This window comes from Notechis scutatus, chromosome 13 (genome assembly GCF_049901735.1).
Source record: "Notechis scutatus isolate UNSWTSFEM ecotype Mainland chromosome 13, rNotScu1.2, whole genome shotgun sequence".
In the NCBI taxonomy this organism is placed as follows: domain Eukaryota; kingdom Metazoa; phylum Chordata; class Lepidosauria; order Squamata; family Elapidae; genus Notechis; species Notechis scutatus.
The window spans coordinates 9,318,855-9,335,616 of NC_142021.1; the positions used below are offsets into that span (position 1 = coordinate 9,318,855).

General features: G+C 43.7%; 1 protein-coding gene across 4 annotated transcripts in view; it reads right to left on the bottom strand.

The window, feature by feature from the left end:
* Positions 1–16,762, bottom strand: part of ULK1 (unc-51 like autophagy activating kinase 1) — an 86,319-nt gene that overhangs the window by 55,492 nt on the left and 14,065 nt on the right. For all 4 annotated transcript variants that reach the window (XM_087942949.1, XM_087942951.1, XM_087942950.1 and 1 more), the window contains 5 exons: positions 13,521–13,553; positions 13,267–13,303; positions 11,513–11,686; positions 10,743–10,816; positions 1,853–1,954 (listed from right to left, as the gene is read on the bottom strand). In XM_087942949.1, coding sequence (XP_087799075.1) covers positions 1,853–1,954; positions 10,743–10,816; positions 11,513–11,686; positions 13,267–13,303; positions 13,521–13,553 — 420 coding nt within the window. The remainder of the gene's footprint in view (positions 1–1,852; positions 1,955–10,742; positions 10,817–11,512; positions 11,687–13,266; positions 13,304–13,520; positions 13,554–16,762) is intronic.

The following is a 16,762-nucleotide window of genomic DNA, read 5'->3' on the forward strand; positions in this document are numbered from 1 at the left end:
TTGAGGGGCTGCCACAAAGAAGAAGGGCTCAACCTGTTCTCTAAAGCACCTGAAGGCAGGACAAGAAGCAACGGGTGGAAACCAGTCAAGGAGAGAAGCAACCTAGAACTAAGGAGGAATGTCCTGACAGTGAGAACAATTAACCAGTGGAACGGCTTGCCTCCAGAAGTTGTGGATGCTCCAACACTGGAAATTTTTGAAAAGGGACTGGACAACCATTTGTCTGAAATGGTATAGGCTTCCCTGCCTGAGCAGGGGGTTGGACTAGAAGACCTCCAAAGTCCCTTCCAACTCTGATATTCTGTTCTGTTCTGAAGTCATCTCCACTCCAGACTAAACACATCACCTGTCCACCTTATCACGTTTTTTCCCCTCCTTCTAGCCTCTTATCATTTCAGTTGTCTCAAAAGGTCAACTTAACCCCAACACATAGATGGGCTAAACCAAAATGGGAAGGTCACAAAGATGACATTGAAGTCATCCTTGGAACGTCCTTAGCAGGGTTACACGTTACAACCAAGAAGAGGTCAACGGAGAACAACTGTCCCATGTAATCACCAGGCATCAGAAACAGATCACAATACCCAAAGCAAGAAGTGAAGATTCACAAGGAACCTGGTTCTCCCACTTCTACAAAATGGAAGAGAGTGTTCTAGGAATAAACAGAATCATCCCACTGAATGCAGTTCAATTGCTAAAAGGTCTTGGGGCAGAACAAGCTAGAATCATTTGAAAATATTTACACGCAAACACACTTGATTGGGTCTTCCTTGGGCTATTTATTCAGGAACAACTTCAAAGACCTTTAGCTATCTCCAGAGGGACCAAGCCAGTGGTCCTCTGGCTATGTAAAATCACAACAAGAAAATATTTGCTTAATCTCCTACCCAAAACTCTTTTTCTCTTCCTAGGAGCAAAGATACAAAGAACAACTGAGTAGAGTAGAGTAGAGTAGAGTAGAGTAGAGTAGAGTAGAGTAGAGTAGAGTAGAATAGAATAGAATAGAAATAGAAATAGAAATAGAAATAGAAATAGAAATAGAAATAGAAATAGAAACTGGAAGGGAATTTGGAGGTCTTCTAGTCCAGCCAGGAAGTATTAAATCTTTTACATTTTCGGAGGCAAATTCTTCACTACCAAGAAAGACAATTGTATAGTGGGGAATGAAAGGATTTATATTCCTTGCAGACAGCTGGTCATTTGCATCCTTTTAGAGGGTTTTTGAGGCCACTTGGAGGTTTATCTGTGTCCTCGGGGTCACCTGAGTAGTGCTCCTGGTTCCTGTAGTCTCCAATGTTTCCTCTGGAAATCCATTCCGCTCAGGTGAACCTGAGGACACAGATAAACCTCCAGGTGGCCTCAACAGACTTTCTAAAAGGATGCAAATGACCAGCTGTCTGCAAGGAATATAAATCCTTCCAATTGCCCATCATCCGGTCGGAGCTGAAGAAGCTTCCTGGATGAGAAGCGAAACGTCTTCTAAAAGAAAAACAAGAAAGTCCAGTTGCCTCATGAAAAAGAACCATTGGGACAACCACAACTTGGATGACTGAGAATCTCTGCAGACTTCAACCGAGATGCGTTTCTTTTCAAAAAGTCACAATTTCCAGAAAATCTCCCGTCTCCGCAACCGGACCTCCCATTCTCTCTTTTGTTTTCTCCTTGGGAAAAACCCCACAGCACCTTTCTTTGCAAATAACACAACATCACAGGATTACATCCCTGCATTCAAGAACAGTTGCCTCTTGAAAGAAAAAAAAAAAAAAGCACATTTAGGACAAGCGACAGTAACATAATGAAGAAACTCCCAAAGCCGCAGGAGAAATGGACAGAAACAAATGTTTCCTCTTACCTGAAATGGTGCTTTTCCCGTCAGGCACTGGTAGATTATCGTCCCAATGCTCCACAGATCAGCTTTGGCACCATAATGTTGAGACATAATGACTTCTGGGGCCTACAATGAGCAGAAAAACACATGTGTGGTCTCATCTGCTTTGAAGTCCACCCCAAACCCGGCGAGGCCCTCCCAGCACAGGATTTGAGAAAGCCAGTGGATTTTTAAGTTTTCTTTGCAAATTAAAACCGGGCAGTTAATGAAAGGGAGGAGGAAGCTACCCCATAATCTGGTCAGAGTCTGCTTTGAACGAGGAAAGAAAACCCAGAATTTAATCCCACATGGACAAACAAAAAAATAAAGCAAATTTAAAAAGGCCACTCCTCTAGGAAGATCCTAGAATGTGCCGAGATGAACTGATTAACTTTAAAAAGAAAAGAAAAAGAAGACTCAGAATGCTATTGGCAACTAAAAAGTCCAAAAGAGTATTTTTTTTAGTTGACATGGAATCGATTTTATGGGTGGCTTAAAACAAGGGGTAGAAGTTAGAGGAAGAAAAACGATGAACTTTCTTATTAAAAAACAGGGGAAGATATATAACTATAATTGCTATAAATATTAAAGGTATGAATGAGTTAAATACAAAAAAATGGGGATTGTATTGCATGGGAGCTGTAGTATTATTGGAGCCGTTAATTTAGGTGTTATTACAATTATTAGTATTAATATTAGTAAATGGGATCATATTTTTTACAGCATTAGCTATGTTTCTTTTTGTGTCTGTGCGTGTGTGTAAATAATATATCCAGACAAAACGCTGTAATAAAAAAATGTTTATGAATAAAATCCCCCCCAAAAAAACCCTCTACTTTATCCCTTGGGTCAGCTAAAGCTGGAAGAATAAAAAAAAAATTAAAAGAGAGATTCAAATGTTCTCTTCTATGCAACTCGGCAACCTGGTTTTTCATTCATTTCATGAGTCATTGGCCTCCAGCCAACCCCACCACACCTTTGTACCAAAACAAAGAACGAAGCGTGCAGGTAAACATTTTTAACCAAGCGGCACTTCCCAGCTGCCAACAAACAAGTTGAAACAGCAAGATGGGGATCCCAACGCGCCTTGCCAAAACATTTCTGATAAACTCGTAACCGGTGGCACTCAAAATATGTATTATTATTATTTTTTTGCTTTTTTTTTTTTAAAAAAAAGTTGGCTTTTTTCATTCAAGCATAGTCAACTGGGGGTGGAGGGGGAGGAGGGGGACGAGGAGCACCTCCCCCCCCCCCAACCTGCTCTGCGTCCAACAACGAGCCTGCGAGGTAGGTTAAGCGGACTCGCTGGGAAAGAAGGCGGAACATTTGAGCAAACTGGACTTGGAGGGCTCGCCACAAGAGGCTGGAAGGGCAGGTTTTCACGGATGTTCGAGGCAACCCTTAGTCCTGAGGGGTAGGGATGGACTAGATGACCTCTTAAGACCGCCCATCTGTTTCCACGATGAGCATTCTAAAGGGAAAAAAATGGGGGAGGAGGAGCAGTCCATGGTGGCTCCCTTATTCGTGGGTTTTTCCCGCATCTCTTTTGTCCCTTAAATGCAAAAAGGCCCGTCTTAAATTCCACGTCCTAAATGTTAACGCACCACGCAGATAGTCCTCAACTTGTGACCGTCTGCTTAGTGACCGTTCTAAGTTACAAAAGGGACTGGAAACAGTGACTTCCAGAGTCGCGCGGTTTCCCCTTTTGCGTCCTTCTGGCCAGCAAAAATCAACGGGGGAAAACCATCGATTTACTCAATGACCTGTGTTACTAACTTAACCGCGGCAATTGACTTAACCGTTGTGGCAAGAAGGGTCGCAAAATGAGGCAAAGCGCACTCAGCCAGAGAAAATTTCGGGCTCAGTTGTGGTCGTAAGTCAAAGACTATCTGTATCTAAAACCCACTGGTCTTCCCCATCAAGCTTTGTGTTAAAAATATAACACCGGCGAGTATCTCATTCTATTATACCAAGATATTAATATCTCTGCTGTCTCTGGCTTTGCTTGTAACACACACACACACACACACAGAGGCAGCATCCGTAGTAGATATGTACAGGAAGGCATTGTGTGCTTTGGGTGGAAGTCAGCAACCAACACAAAACGCAACACCCTGAGCCCAGCAGAATGCCAAAAAAGAAGAATGACGACATTGTTAGCTTCAGAATTCTGATGGCCCTGCCAACTTCTAGGGTGTGTGTGTGTGTGTGTGTGTGTGTGTGTGTGTGTGTGTGTTTGATTCCAGCCAGTTAACTGAAGGGAAAATAGCTTCCAGTTTCTTTGTTTGGACCCCTCCCAGATTCGTAAGGGTCAGATTTACCAGGTACACCAGACAGGAAACATGACCAGGTGAGATAGTTCAACTTTATTGTAAAGCTCCATATGAAAAGAATCTTACAAATCTGAAAGTGAAAAATTTCCTGCCGTCACCTTGAAAGGTAAAGGTTCCCCTCAAACATAGGTGCTAGTCATTCCCGGCTCTAGGGGGCGGAGCTCATCTCCGTTACAAAGCCGAAGAACCAGCGCTGTCCGAAGACGTCTCCGTGGTCATGTGGCCGGCATGCCTAAATGTCAAAGGTGCACGGAACTCTGTTCCCTTCCCACCAATTTTTCTACTTGCATTTTTTCTACTTATTTTTCTACTTGTGTTTTTTATGTGCTTTCAAACTGTTAGGTTGGCAGAAGCCGGGACAAATAACGGGAGCTCACTCCGTGACGCGGCGCTAGGGATTTCGAACCGCCAAACTGCCGACCTTTCCGATCGACAAGCTCAGCGTCTTAGCCCCTGAGCCACTGCTTCCCTTTACAGCTGTACAAACTAGAGCGGGTCCCTTCTGAGTCTCTTTCTCTGTCCATTGTTCAGCTCTGGGCTATGCAGCCTCTTATCTAGGCAGCATCTCTTCTCCCCATCTTCCATGGTCTTTCGTACATACCATTATCGCTTCCTGCTTTACAGCCTAAGAAACTAGGGAGGGCCGCTTCGGAGTCTCTTTCTCTGCCCCTTATGTAGCTCTGGGCCATGTCTTCTCTTATCTGAATAGTATCACTTTGCTCCATCTCCCAAGGTCTTCCACACATCCCATTACAGCCCTCTCCTTTACAGAATGAGAAACTAGGGAGGGTCCCTTCTGAACCTCTTGCCGTTATACAGCTCAGGGCTATGCTGTCTCTTATCTGACCATTCCCTAGGGAGCTTCTCTTCTCCACGTCGCCCCGAGGCCTTTCTCACATACCACTACAATACAAGAGCAGTCTCTTGGTGGCAAAGTCTTCGCTTTGCACAAAAAGTTGAAAGTTAGTGTTTCAGCCCTTACCCCCAAATCACAGCTCCATCTGACAACCGCTGCTGCGAGACCAGACCATCCCCAAAGCAGGGTTAAAAGGTAAAGGTTCCCCTCGCACATAACACATGCTAGTCGTTTCCGCCTCTAGGAGGCGGTACTCATCTCCGTTACAAAGCCGAAGAGCCAGCGCTGTCCGAAGACGTCTCCGTGGTCATGTGGTCGGCAGGACTAAATGCCTTTGAAGGCGCATGGAACGCTGTTCCCTTCCCACCAAAGGGGTCCCTATTTTTCTACTTGCACTTTTTACGTGCTTTCAAACTGCTAAGTTGGCAGAAGCTGGGACAAGGAACGGGAGCTCACTCCATTACGCGGCGCTAGGGATTCGAACCACCAACCTTTCCAATCGACAAGCTCAGCATCTTAGCCACCGAGCCACCGCGTCCCTCCAAAGCAGGGTTAATGAGCACCATTTTGGGATGCCTTTTAACTTCCTGACGCAAAGAGGTCACTGGAAGCATTTTTGATCTAAGCTTTTGTTCCTTTGTGCATTTCCTCTCTAAAACGTGTATGCAGCTTGCATGATGCACAAAAGCATTCTGGAAAAATCCCAGCATCTGTTTTTGCATCATGCTAGTCTCTCTTTAAAGAAAAGAAGAAAGAACAACAACAATGGCAGTTCAACTGAAGTTAAAAGACCAGGCAGGGTGGGTGACCAGGGATCTGTTCCAAGAGAGAATTTAGATCTCAAAGACTTTTTTTAAAAATGCACATAACCTGTTCAGTTACTAAGTTGTGTCCAACTCTTCACAATCTAAGGTAGGGGTCTCCGCTTGCACGAGAGAAGTTTCATGCGTGAGCACAAAATGGCTTCCGCTCGCGTGAGGGAAGTCACAAATAGACTTCTGTGGACCTCACTTCATACTTAAGAGGTCAGTAGAGGGGGCATGCATAACTGCACTAATGTGCCTGTCGTCCCTGTTGTTGTATTTTTATTCTCTTGTTCTTCTCATTTTTGTTTGACCAATTCAAATAAATAAATAAATAAATGGCCGCCGCTCACATGAGGAAAGTTTCATGCATGAGCGCAAGATGGCCACCATTCGGACGAGGGAAGTTTCATGTGTGAACGCAAAATGGCCACCACTCACACAAGAGAAGTTTCACACACAAGGGAAGCTTTGCGCATGCATGCAATGGCCCAATTCTGAACCAGCGGCAGCCCAGTAGTGGGTCGTGGCCTGGGGGTTGGGGACCCCTTCACTAAAGTATCTTCAACAGATGACCATCCAGTCTCTGTTGGGAGACCTGAAGGCCAACTCCCCGCTTCATGTGGCAGCCTGTTCCACTGGTTCAGAGCACCCATCAAGTTAATTCTGATGTCTACCTTGAACTTAGCATTTGTACTTTGAACCCACCAGTTCGGTTCCTCCCCTCCAGAGCAACAAATCCAGTCTCTTTTTATGACATCCCTTGAGGTTTCAAAATGGGTGGTGCATCTCCCTGTCATTATCTATTCCACAGATTAAACATGCTGAGATCCTTGAAGGACTCCTTCAAGTTTCCACAGGACTAGAAGACTTCCAAGGTCCCTTCCAACTCCATTATTCTATTCTATTCTATTCTATTCTATTCTATTCTATTCTATTCTGTTCTGTTCTGTTCTGTTCCTATCTCTATTCTGTCTGTTCTATTCTACACCATCCTCTCTTCTCTTCTCTCCTCTCCTCTGCTATTCTCCTATATTCTACTCTAAAGTACTGTTCTTTCTGTTCTGTTCTACTCTATTCCACTCTCCTCTTCTCTTCTCTCTTCTCTTCTTTTATTCTTCTCTTCTTCTCTTCTCTCTTCTAATATACTGCAATTCTATTCTGTCTGTTCTATTCTACACCATTATTTCTTCTCTCCTCTCCTCTCCTATTCTGCTATTCTACTCTAATGTACTGTTGTTCTGTTCTGTTCTGTTCTACTCTACTCTACTCCATTATCTCTTCTTTTCTTTCTCTCTTCTCTTCTCTTCTCTCTTCTCTTCTCTCTTATTCTCTCCTCTCCTCTTCTATTCTAATGTGCTGTTCTATTTTTACTCTATTCTATTCTACTTTATTCTACATCTCTTATCTTGGTAGATGCTAAACAGCCCCAAGAGCCTTGAACTAGTTCAACAAACGTGGTTGACTGCTCGAGGGATACTGGACGGATCTGTCCACTCATAATCAACTCTTCACTTTGCACATTGGAGAAAGTTGTCCAACCAGGTTGGCATCATAAATCTTCTTAATGAATCAAGATGGCTGGAGGGATGTTATTTGCCTCCAGTCTGAATCACACACTCCACTCATTTCTTGCATCTGTTTCCTCTTTCTTGCTGGGTGACTCCTGCTGTGAAGAACTCACGTTCTGGCTGCCAAACAACAGACTCTCTGTTGTTGTTAGTTACAAAGTCGTGTCCGACCCATCGCGACTCCATGGACCACGTTCCTCCAGGCCTTCCTGTCCTCTGCCATCTTCTGGAGCCCGTTGAAGCTCACGCCGACTGCTTCATTGACTCCCTCCAGCCACTTCCTTCTCTGCCATTCCCTTCTTTTTTTTGCCCTCCATCATTCCCAGCATGAGGCTCTTCTCCAGCGAGTCCTTCCTTCCTTCTCATGAGGTGGCCAACGTCTTTGAGGTTCATCTTCAGGATCTGGCCTTCTAAAGAGCAGACAGGGTTGATCTCCATGGACCATGTTCCTCCAGGCCTTCCTGTCCTCTACCACCTTCTGGAGTTAGATTACAGATTACAGATAATCAGAGTTGGAAGAGACCTTGTAGGTCATCTAGTCCAACCCCCCGCCCAAGCGGGAGACCCCACATCATTTCTGACAAATGGCAGTCCAATCTCTCCTTGAAAGTCTCAACTGATGGCGCTCCCACAACTTCTGAGGGAAAGCTGTTCCATGGGTTGATTGTTCTCACTGTCAGAAAGTTTCTCCTTGTTTCCAAGTTAAATCTCTCCTTGTTCAGTTTCCATCCATTATTCCTTGTCTGGCCTTCGGGTGCTTTAGAAAAAGAGTCCACTGAAGCTCACACCGATTGCTTCAGGGACTCCCTCCAGCCACTTCCTTCTCTGTTGTTCTCTTCTTGTTGTTGTGCCCTCCATCGTTCCCAGCATTACGGCTCTTCTCCAGCGAGTCCTTCCTTCTCATCAGGTGGCCAGAATCTTTGAGTTTCATCTTCAGGATCTGGCCTTCTAAAGAGCACTCAGGGTTGATCTCCTCCAGGACTGACCGGTTGGATTGCCTTGCCATCCAAGGGACTCGCTGACGTCTTCTTCAGCACCAGAGTTCAAAGGCCTCCATTCTTGGGTGCTCAGCCTTCCTTATGGCCCAAATTTCCCAGCCCATACATTGCCACTGAGAAAACCATAGCCTTGATTATACAGACTTTTGTTGGCAGGGTGATGTCGCTGCTTTTGAGCGTGCTGTCAAGATTGGCCATAGCTTTCCTCCCCAGGAACAAGCGTCTTTTAATTCCTTGGCTGCAGTCCCCATCTGGCATCGATCGTGGAGCCCAGGTAAATAAAATCGGTCACTGCCTCCATTTCTTCCTCCTCTATTGGTCACAGACTCTCTAGGCAGCTCAAAACTCACGTTGCCTGTTGGGTAACCTTCAACTAGGCAAATCGGTGGGCCAGAGAGCAACCGTTCTTGAATCAACGTGCTTCCAAGAGCTTCGCTTACAGAACGCACCCCAAATCTTGACACCCAGGGGATTGAAATTTGGCAAAGTTGTGGGTGCTTCAACGCTACCGCACTGCCGCGATCAGGTTTGTTGTTGTCAATGCTGCCTACTGGATTCCTACAAGGGAGATCCACAGGGAGGCTGGCAGGAAGCCAGAAATACCTCTGGCTCACTTGGTCCTTTATCGAAGACAAAACTCCTCCATCCCACACACGATCTGAATATACATCCCGCCCTCCCCCACAATTTAAGAGCCTCAAGAAGATCTCTTTTACAACTTAGTGGCACAACCAGATCAATCACTCTCTTATCTACATTTTTTGCTGAACGAACGGCCGGTCAGTCGAGGATTACCTGCATTGTAAACATGCAGAGAATCATAGAACGTAAACTGTGAAGGGGGATCTTCGGGGGTCATCTATTCCAACCCCACCCCACCCCTGCCCAGAGCAAGAATCACAAGATGGAACCTGTGGAAGGGACCTTCGAGATCATCCAGTTCACTTTCCAACACGGAGCAGAATCCAGAATTCATAGAGGAGTCCAAGCAAAAGCTTTGGAGCGTGTCTGTTGTTTCAATCGTTGCAATGCCATCCAGGAATATTAACTTTTAAATAAATTAGAATAGAATAACAGAGTTGGAAAGGACCTTGGAGGTCTTCTAGTCCAACCCCCTGCTTAGGCAGGAAATCCTATATCATTTCAGACAAACTTTTTTAAAAAAAACTTCCAGTGTTTGGAGCATCCACAACTTCTGGAAGCAAGTTGTTCCACTGATTAATTGTTCTGACTGTCAAGAAATTCCTCCTTAGTTCTAGGTTGCTTCTCTCCTTGATTAGTTTCCATCCATTGCTTCTTGTGCTGCCCTCAAGTGCTTTGGAGAATAGCTTGACTGCCTCTTCTTTGGGGCAGCCCCTCAAACACAATCACAGAGCAAAGGACATGATAGCAAAACCAAGGGAGCCCACTCACAGACTTTAATCAAGGAACTGCTGATCCAGTTCTACAGAGAAATTATTGAGTCTGTCATCTGCACCTCTATAACTGTGTCTGGTTTGGTTCTGCAACCCAACAGGACAGACACAGACTTCAGAGGATAATTAGGACTGCAGAAAAAAAACAATTACTACCAACCTGCCTTCCATGGAGGACCTGTATCCTGCACGAGTCAAAAAGAGGGCTGTGAAAATATTTACAGACCCCCTCACATCCTGGACATAAACGGTTTCAACTCCTTCCCTCAAAACGACGCCAAAGAGAACACCAGTACAACTGGACACAAGAACAGTTTTTCCCTGAACGGCATCACTCTGCTAAACAAATAATTCCCTCAACACTGTCCAACTATTTACTAAGTCTGCATTACTATTACTATTAATCCTCCCATCCTTTCATCCATCCCCTCCCACTTATGACTGCATGACTGTAACCTTGTTGCTTGTATCCTTAATGATTTTTATGGATTATTTCCTAGTATGATTTGATTGCTTATTGGACCCTAGGACTATCATTAAGTGTTGTACCTTATGATTCTTGACTCTTGATGAATGTATCTTTTATTTTATGTACACTGAGAGCATTTGCACCAAGACAAATTCCTTGTGTGTCCAATCACACTTGGCCAATAAAAGAATTATATTCAATTCTATTCCTTTCCCAGGAGAAACGACAGCTGGCCTCATCGAACACCGCTAAACGTGAAAAAGTTGTTGTCCTCATCCCATCACTGCACACTTTAGTGTGGTGTCTTTTTTTCTTTTTTTTTTTCGATAGAAAAAAAATAGAATAGAAACAGCAGCAATTTGTTTCTTGTTTTCAACTCTAAAATCGATTTGGGAAAAAGAAAATGCAGATAAACTAAGCTGCCCCTTACCATGTACATGGGAGAACCGCATAGCGTCGCCGCCATCATATTATTCTGTAGGTAGCGTGCAAATCCAAAATCAGCTACACGGAGAAGCAATGAGGGGAAGGGGGAGAAAGACAGAGGGGGGAAAATTACAATCGGCTTTGGCAAAAACCATTAAATATGAAAAGCTGTTTTTCTCCCCCCTTCCCATTCATGCTTTCTTTTTTTACTATCTTTTTTTAATTGATAAAAAACAGTAACAAGCGTTAACAGATTTTTTTTAAAGGATTATTGTGATAAAGAAAAGCTGGGGGATCAGCCTGGACCCAAATTAACAAACTGGTATTTTTCCATTGGGGATGGTAAGCCCAAATCATACTTCCTAAAGATTAAAATCCGCTGAAATCAAGGGGATTTGTCACCTCATAAAAACACAAAGTGGACTAGAATCTTAGTTCAAATTGTAAACAATCTCTCTCTCTTTCCATCTCTCTCTCTCTTTCTCTTTGTCTCTCTCTCTCTCATTCTCTTTCCACCTGTCCTTTTCTGACTCTCTCTCTCCATCTCTTTCTCTCTCTCGTCCTCTTTCCATCTCTTTCTCTCTTTCTGTCTCTCTCTCTGCATCTCTTTTTCCATCTCACTCTTTTCATCTTTCTCTCTCCATCTCACTCTTTCCATCTCTCTATCGCTCTTTCCATCTCTCTCTCCCTTCCCCCTCCATCTCTCTTTCTGTATCTCTCTCTCTCTCTCTCTTTACTTTCATAGCGTCTTTCGTCCTTTCATTTCCTACTTACCGATCTTGATCCGGATGTTATTCGGGTTTGACTTCTTGCCGCCTGTGAAGGAAAGCAGAATATTCTGGGGCTTGAGATCCCTGTGAATGATGCCTTTGCTGTGCAAAACCCTCATGGCACCTGCAATTTGCTGGAAAAAGAGACGGATCGTGTCTTCGCTGAGAGTTCTCATGCCTGTTAAAAGGAAGAGAAGGGGAAAACAGCAGTGAAATTTGCAGGTTATTATTGCCAGATTTTACCGCCAAAGGTTTCACACCTGGGCAGGAAAAACCAAAGGTATGAATACAGCTTAGGTGAAACCTGGCTCAGAAAGAAGTAACTGTGAGAGGGGCCTTGGAGTGGACGATCCCTTAAACACGAGCCAGCCATGTGCGGCAGCAGCCAAAAAAGCAAATACAATCCTTGGTTGTATAAGCAAGCGGCATAGAACCAAAATCACTAAAGTATTAGTACCGCTTTGTAAAACCTTAGCAAGGCCACATCTGGAACACTGCATCCAGTTTTGATCACCACGTTATAAAAAAGATGTTGAGACTTTGGAAAAAGTGCAAACAAGAGCAACTAAGATGATTTAGGGGACTGGAGGCTAAAACATACGAAGAACGGTTGCAGAATTGGGTATGTCTAGTTGGATGAAAAGAAGGACTAGGAGAGACATGATAGCAGTGTTCCAATATCTCAGAGGCTGCCACAAAGAAGAGGGTGTCAAATTATTCTCCAAACCACCTAAGGGGAGGACAAGAAACAATGGATGGAAACTAATCAAAGAGAGAAGCAACCTGAAATTAAGGAGACTCTTAACAGTGAGGACAAATAACCAGTGGAACAGCTTGCCTCCAGAAATCATAGGTGCTCCATCACTGGAAGTTTTTAAGAAGAGACTGCACAGCCATTTGTCTGAAATGATTCTGCCTCTGCCTACCAGCATCCATTGGTATTCATCTGGCTAGCGTCCTATCAGTGTGTGAGAGTGGAAGCTGTTTGGAAAGTGAAACAGTATTTGCTGTGTAAGCAAGGAGGAGACAGCAAGGAGCCTGGGCGTGGCTTAGCTAAACTGTTCTGTACTAAAGCTGATTGGTGTTGTGAAACTAAAACTGAAACTCCTCTCCTCTGCTTGTGTTTTGCACTTGGAAGAGATTTCTTTTCAGGTGGGGGAGGGGGAGTAGAACTCCTTAGCATCAGAGCGTGTTAATAATAATATAGGAAATACTCTAAATGCTCTGATGGTCATTTCGAAAAATCCTTTCTTAGTGAGCACCTAGAAGCCAAGAGGAACATACGTGCCATATTTCAAGTTTGTAGGCTTTATAGTTCTGGAGATTTTGTGATGATGCGTGAGGAGTATTTCACTTTTATATATATATAAAGAAGATAGATAGATAGATATAAAGAAGGGGGAAAACCCTACAAAATTTAACGATTTACTAAAGGAACCAAACAATTTCTATAAACTAAAACTGTCGATAAAAATTTCGCTAGCCTTTGAGACCACCTATGCTTCGACTGTTTAGTCTAGATGAAAATAGGCCCCGTTGGCATTAATTATACCTGTAATTAAAAAGGAAAAAGCAGCAGCAACAAAATAATTAGAAGTCCAAAACAAACTTGCTAGTGGAATACCATCTGGATATCCCTATCAAATTGCATGGATAAAACTCATTTGACAAGGGATTTTGTGCCTGATATTATTTTCTTTTTCCTAATATTGACGGCAATGTTATAGAATAATCAGACGGCATTCTTAGAATACATACTGTGCAAATAATCAGCCAAATCTCCACCGTTGCAGTACTAAAGAGAGGAGAAGAAACAGAAACAAGAATTCATCAACTAAGCCAAATTATTAAACATTCAGGTCAATAAATAAAATAACAACTAGCACTTCTGCAGTTTGGGATGAAAACTGCATACAGTGTTAATAAATAAATAAAACCATGCATGAATTCTTTAAAAGAAGGGCAAAATTAAAACCCATCTTAGAACGTAAGATCATCTTAGAATCGCTCACCTCCATCACCAAATAAACGGAGTTTGCCATCTCCTAAAAAACCAAAACAAAGCCATTATTATTCCACGTCACCGTTTGGAATTTGAACGATTCAAAGTAGGAAGGAAAAATATAATGTAAAATAAACAAACATTTGAATTGGACGTGCCCAGACTTGACACGCCTGCCTCGCTCACCGTGGGAGAAAAATCAACAGCCTTTTGAAATTTCTCCTCCAGCTTTGCAGGCAAGGGAAACAGAGAGAGCTTCTCCAAGTTGACCCAGAATGAAGGAAAAATCGGCTGTTTTTGTGAGTTTTTTTTTTTTTTAATGGTGGGGAGGACAAATTTGGGTAAAGCTTCGGGATTTATTTCTTTAGGACTTGTGTTTGCAGGAAAGATGGATGATAGGACCTCTTGTGGTACTCTCTAGTCAACAATACACACAAAACTTCACTATTTGTTAAAAATCCCAAAGGTGCTTTTTTTTTTTTCTTCAGGAGGCAATTGGACTTTTTTGTTTTTGCCTTTGAAGACATTTAGCTTCTCATCCAAGAAGCTTCTTCAGTTCTGACTGGATGGTGGGGAATGAAAGGATTTATATTCCTTGCAGACAGCTGGTCATTTGCATTATTTTAGAGAGTCCATTGAGGCCACTTGGGAAGTTTATCTGTGTCCTCAGGGTTACCTGAGTGGTGTTCCTGGTTCCTGTAGTTTGCATTTTTTCCCCTCTGGAAATCTATTCTTACTCTCACACCTTTCAAAGGGGGTGTTTGTCCCAAATTGCGTAGCTAAAAGTTTTGCTTCTCATCCAAGAAGTTCTTCAGCTTCCATTCCCCACTATCCCATCAAGAGATGGAGAAGCTTCTTGAATGAGAAGCGAAATGTCTTCAAAAGAAAAAAAAAACCAAGAAAGTCCAGTTGCCTCTTGAAAAAGCAACTTTGCCACAACCATGACCTGGATAACTGATAAATCTCTACAGACTTTTATTTGTTAAGAACTTCCCTGAAATTGTCTTGTTTGGGGAAGAAGAAGAAAAATGTTTTCTTCCATCTAGATATCTACAAAGTGCTAGGACAAAGATGCAGAAGGATTTGTTGCTTTCCATGGTTTGATACGTCCAAGAATGTACACAACAGACAATAGATTCTCTTCAAGTTCTCAGATCTTACAAAGCCATGATAGATAGGAAGAGAGGATTCCTACGTTAAGCCTTCCTGGAGATATTTTCAGGACCTGTCTCTTACAAGAAAAAATTGCAAATGAAATGTGCAATTACATGGACCTGATTTGTCCGATGCCTGATGCATCTGGATTGTTGAATAAACCTGAACAAGCGGAGGCCAACACAACCTACTCAACACGCCAAAGCGGACATGTGAATCCAGTTAGGATTCTCCACGTTGGGCGTTCGGAGCAAGGAGAATCCATCAGCTTTTCATTGGGCTTAATAAAAACACGGCTGAATTATTGTCTACCACAGAGGATGGACTATGAGAAGCAGATGTTTTGGGAAAATGTAAAGCAGAAAACTTAAGAAGAATCAAGATGGACCCAATGTCTGCGGAGAACCTAGTCCCGTTCTGGATTCAGAGCGTCGTTATTGTGAGTGCTCACACAAAATGGCTGTTGGGGGGATGGGTTGAGAAACAAAATGGCTGCCCTCTCCCCCATAGTCCATTCCACAACATGTGTTCCTAGAAAGCCAGCTGTGGAGAACTCTTCCCAGTGCTAATCTTTGTCTTTGAATGCTCTGCATCAATCCAGCATCTGGCCTTTCTTTTTCTCTAAAGAGAGAGGAACATTGAATTGTTCAATTACTAATACACAACCTTTACCAGACCAATTCTAAAATACAGCTTGTCCGCCTGGAACCCACACTGTATATTGGACATTAACACGATGGAATGGGTTCAGAGGTATTTCTCAAGAAGAGTCCTCCACTCCTCCACTCATCACACTCCAGGCTCGAAATTTTGGGCCTGGACAATCTGGAACTGCGCCGCCTGCGGTCCGATCTAAGCATAGTTCACAAAATTGTCTGTTACGTCTTGCCAGCCAAGGACTCCTTCAGCTTCAACCACAATAATACACGGGCAAACAATCAATATAAACTCAAGGGAAACCGCTTCAAACTCCATTGCAGAAAATACGACTTCAGCCACGGAGTGGTCAACGCCTGGAAGGCGCTACCCAACTCCATGGTTGCAACCTCAACCCCTCCCGGCTTCGACCTCAAACTGCCTTCCGTGGACCTCACCCCATTCCTAAGAGGTACTTTAAAGGGGGTGTGCATAAGCGCAACAGCCTGCCTACCGTTCCTATCTTACTGTCCCCATTTATCTGTATTTACTCCCTTCTTCTTGTTTATGTTCATACTTATACTTGTTATCTTGTACATGTTTGACAAAGAAACAAACAAACAAACAAATAAATTTACAAAGAAGGATTTTTGAAGTTACAGTATTTTAATTGGCAGTGGGACATTTCTCCTTTTTCATTAGTCCATTTGAATCCCACCACTGCGAGGAAGAGAGGAACAAAAGGGGAAGAAGGAGAGGAAGGAAGGGGGAAGGAAGAGAGGAACAAAGAGAAGGAACCAGAGGTGGTACTCAGCTGGTTCTGACCAGTTCTGGAGAATCAGTAGCAGACATTTTGAGTAGTTCAGAGAACTGGCAAATCCCACCTCTGACTGGCCCCGCCAACCCCATCTCTTCTCTGCCTCCCATTGAGTCCCAGCTGATCAGCTGGGTCTCCCTTGGTTGCCCTGCACAGGAGAACGGAGCTGGAAAGCAGGTCAGTGGGGTGGGGAGGGAATGGGGGTTTTGCAGTATATCCTTCCCCTGCCACGCCCACCAAACCATATCCACCAAGCTACGCCCACAGGACCAGTAGTAAAAAATTGAATCCCACCACTGTTTCAACAGTCGCTAAATGAACTGTTCTAAGTCGAGGACTACCAGGAGTTGCCTACAGCCATTGCTGCTCTGGGTGAGGAAGAGGAGGAAGAGGAGAGGACACCCATGTTTTTAAGTCCCAGAATAATCACATGTCCCAGCACAAGCGTTCATTTAAAAACTCCTTCCTGGTTATTCACGTTTGGGCTATGAATCTGCAGGAATTCAGCCTTCACAAGGCCACGTAATCCAGTAAGTACTCCCTGGTCCTCCCACTTTGCTGTCCTCAAATGCTGCCTTTGCATGCAAGGCTTCGGTTTTACAAACCGTCCCAGCGTTGTGCAACCCAGCCCCAAACATGAGAGG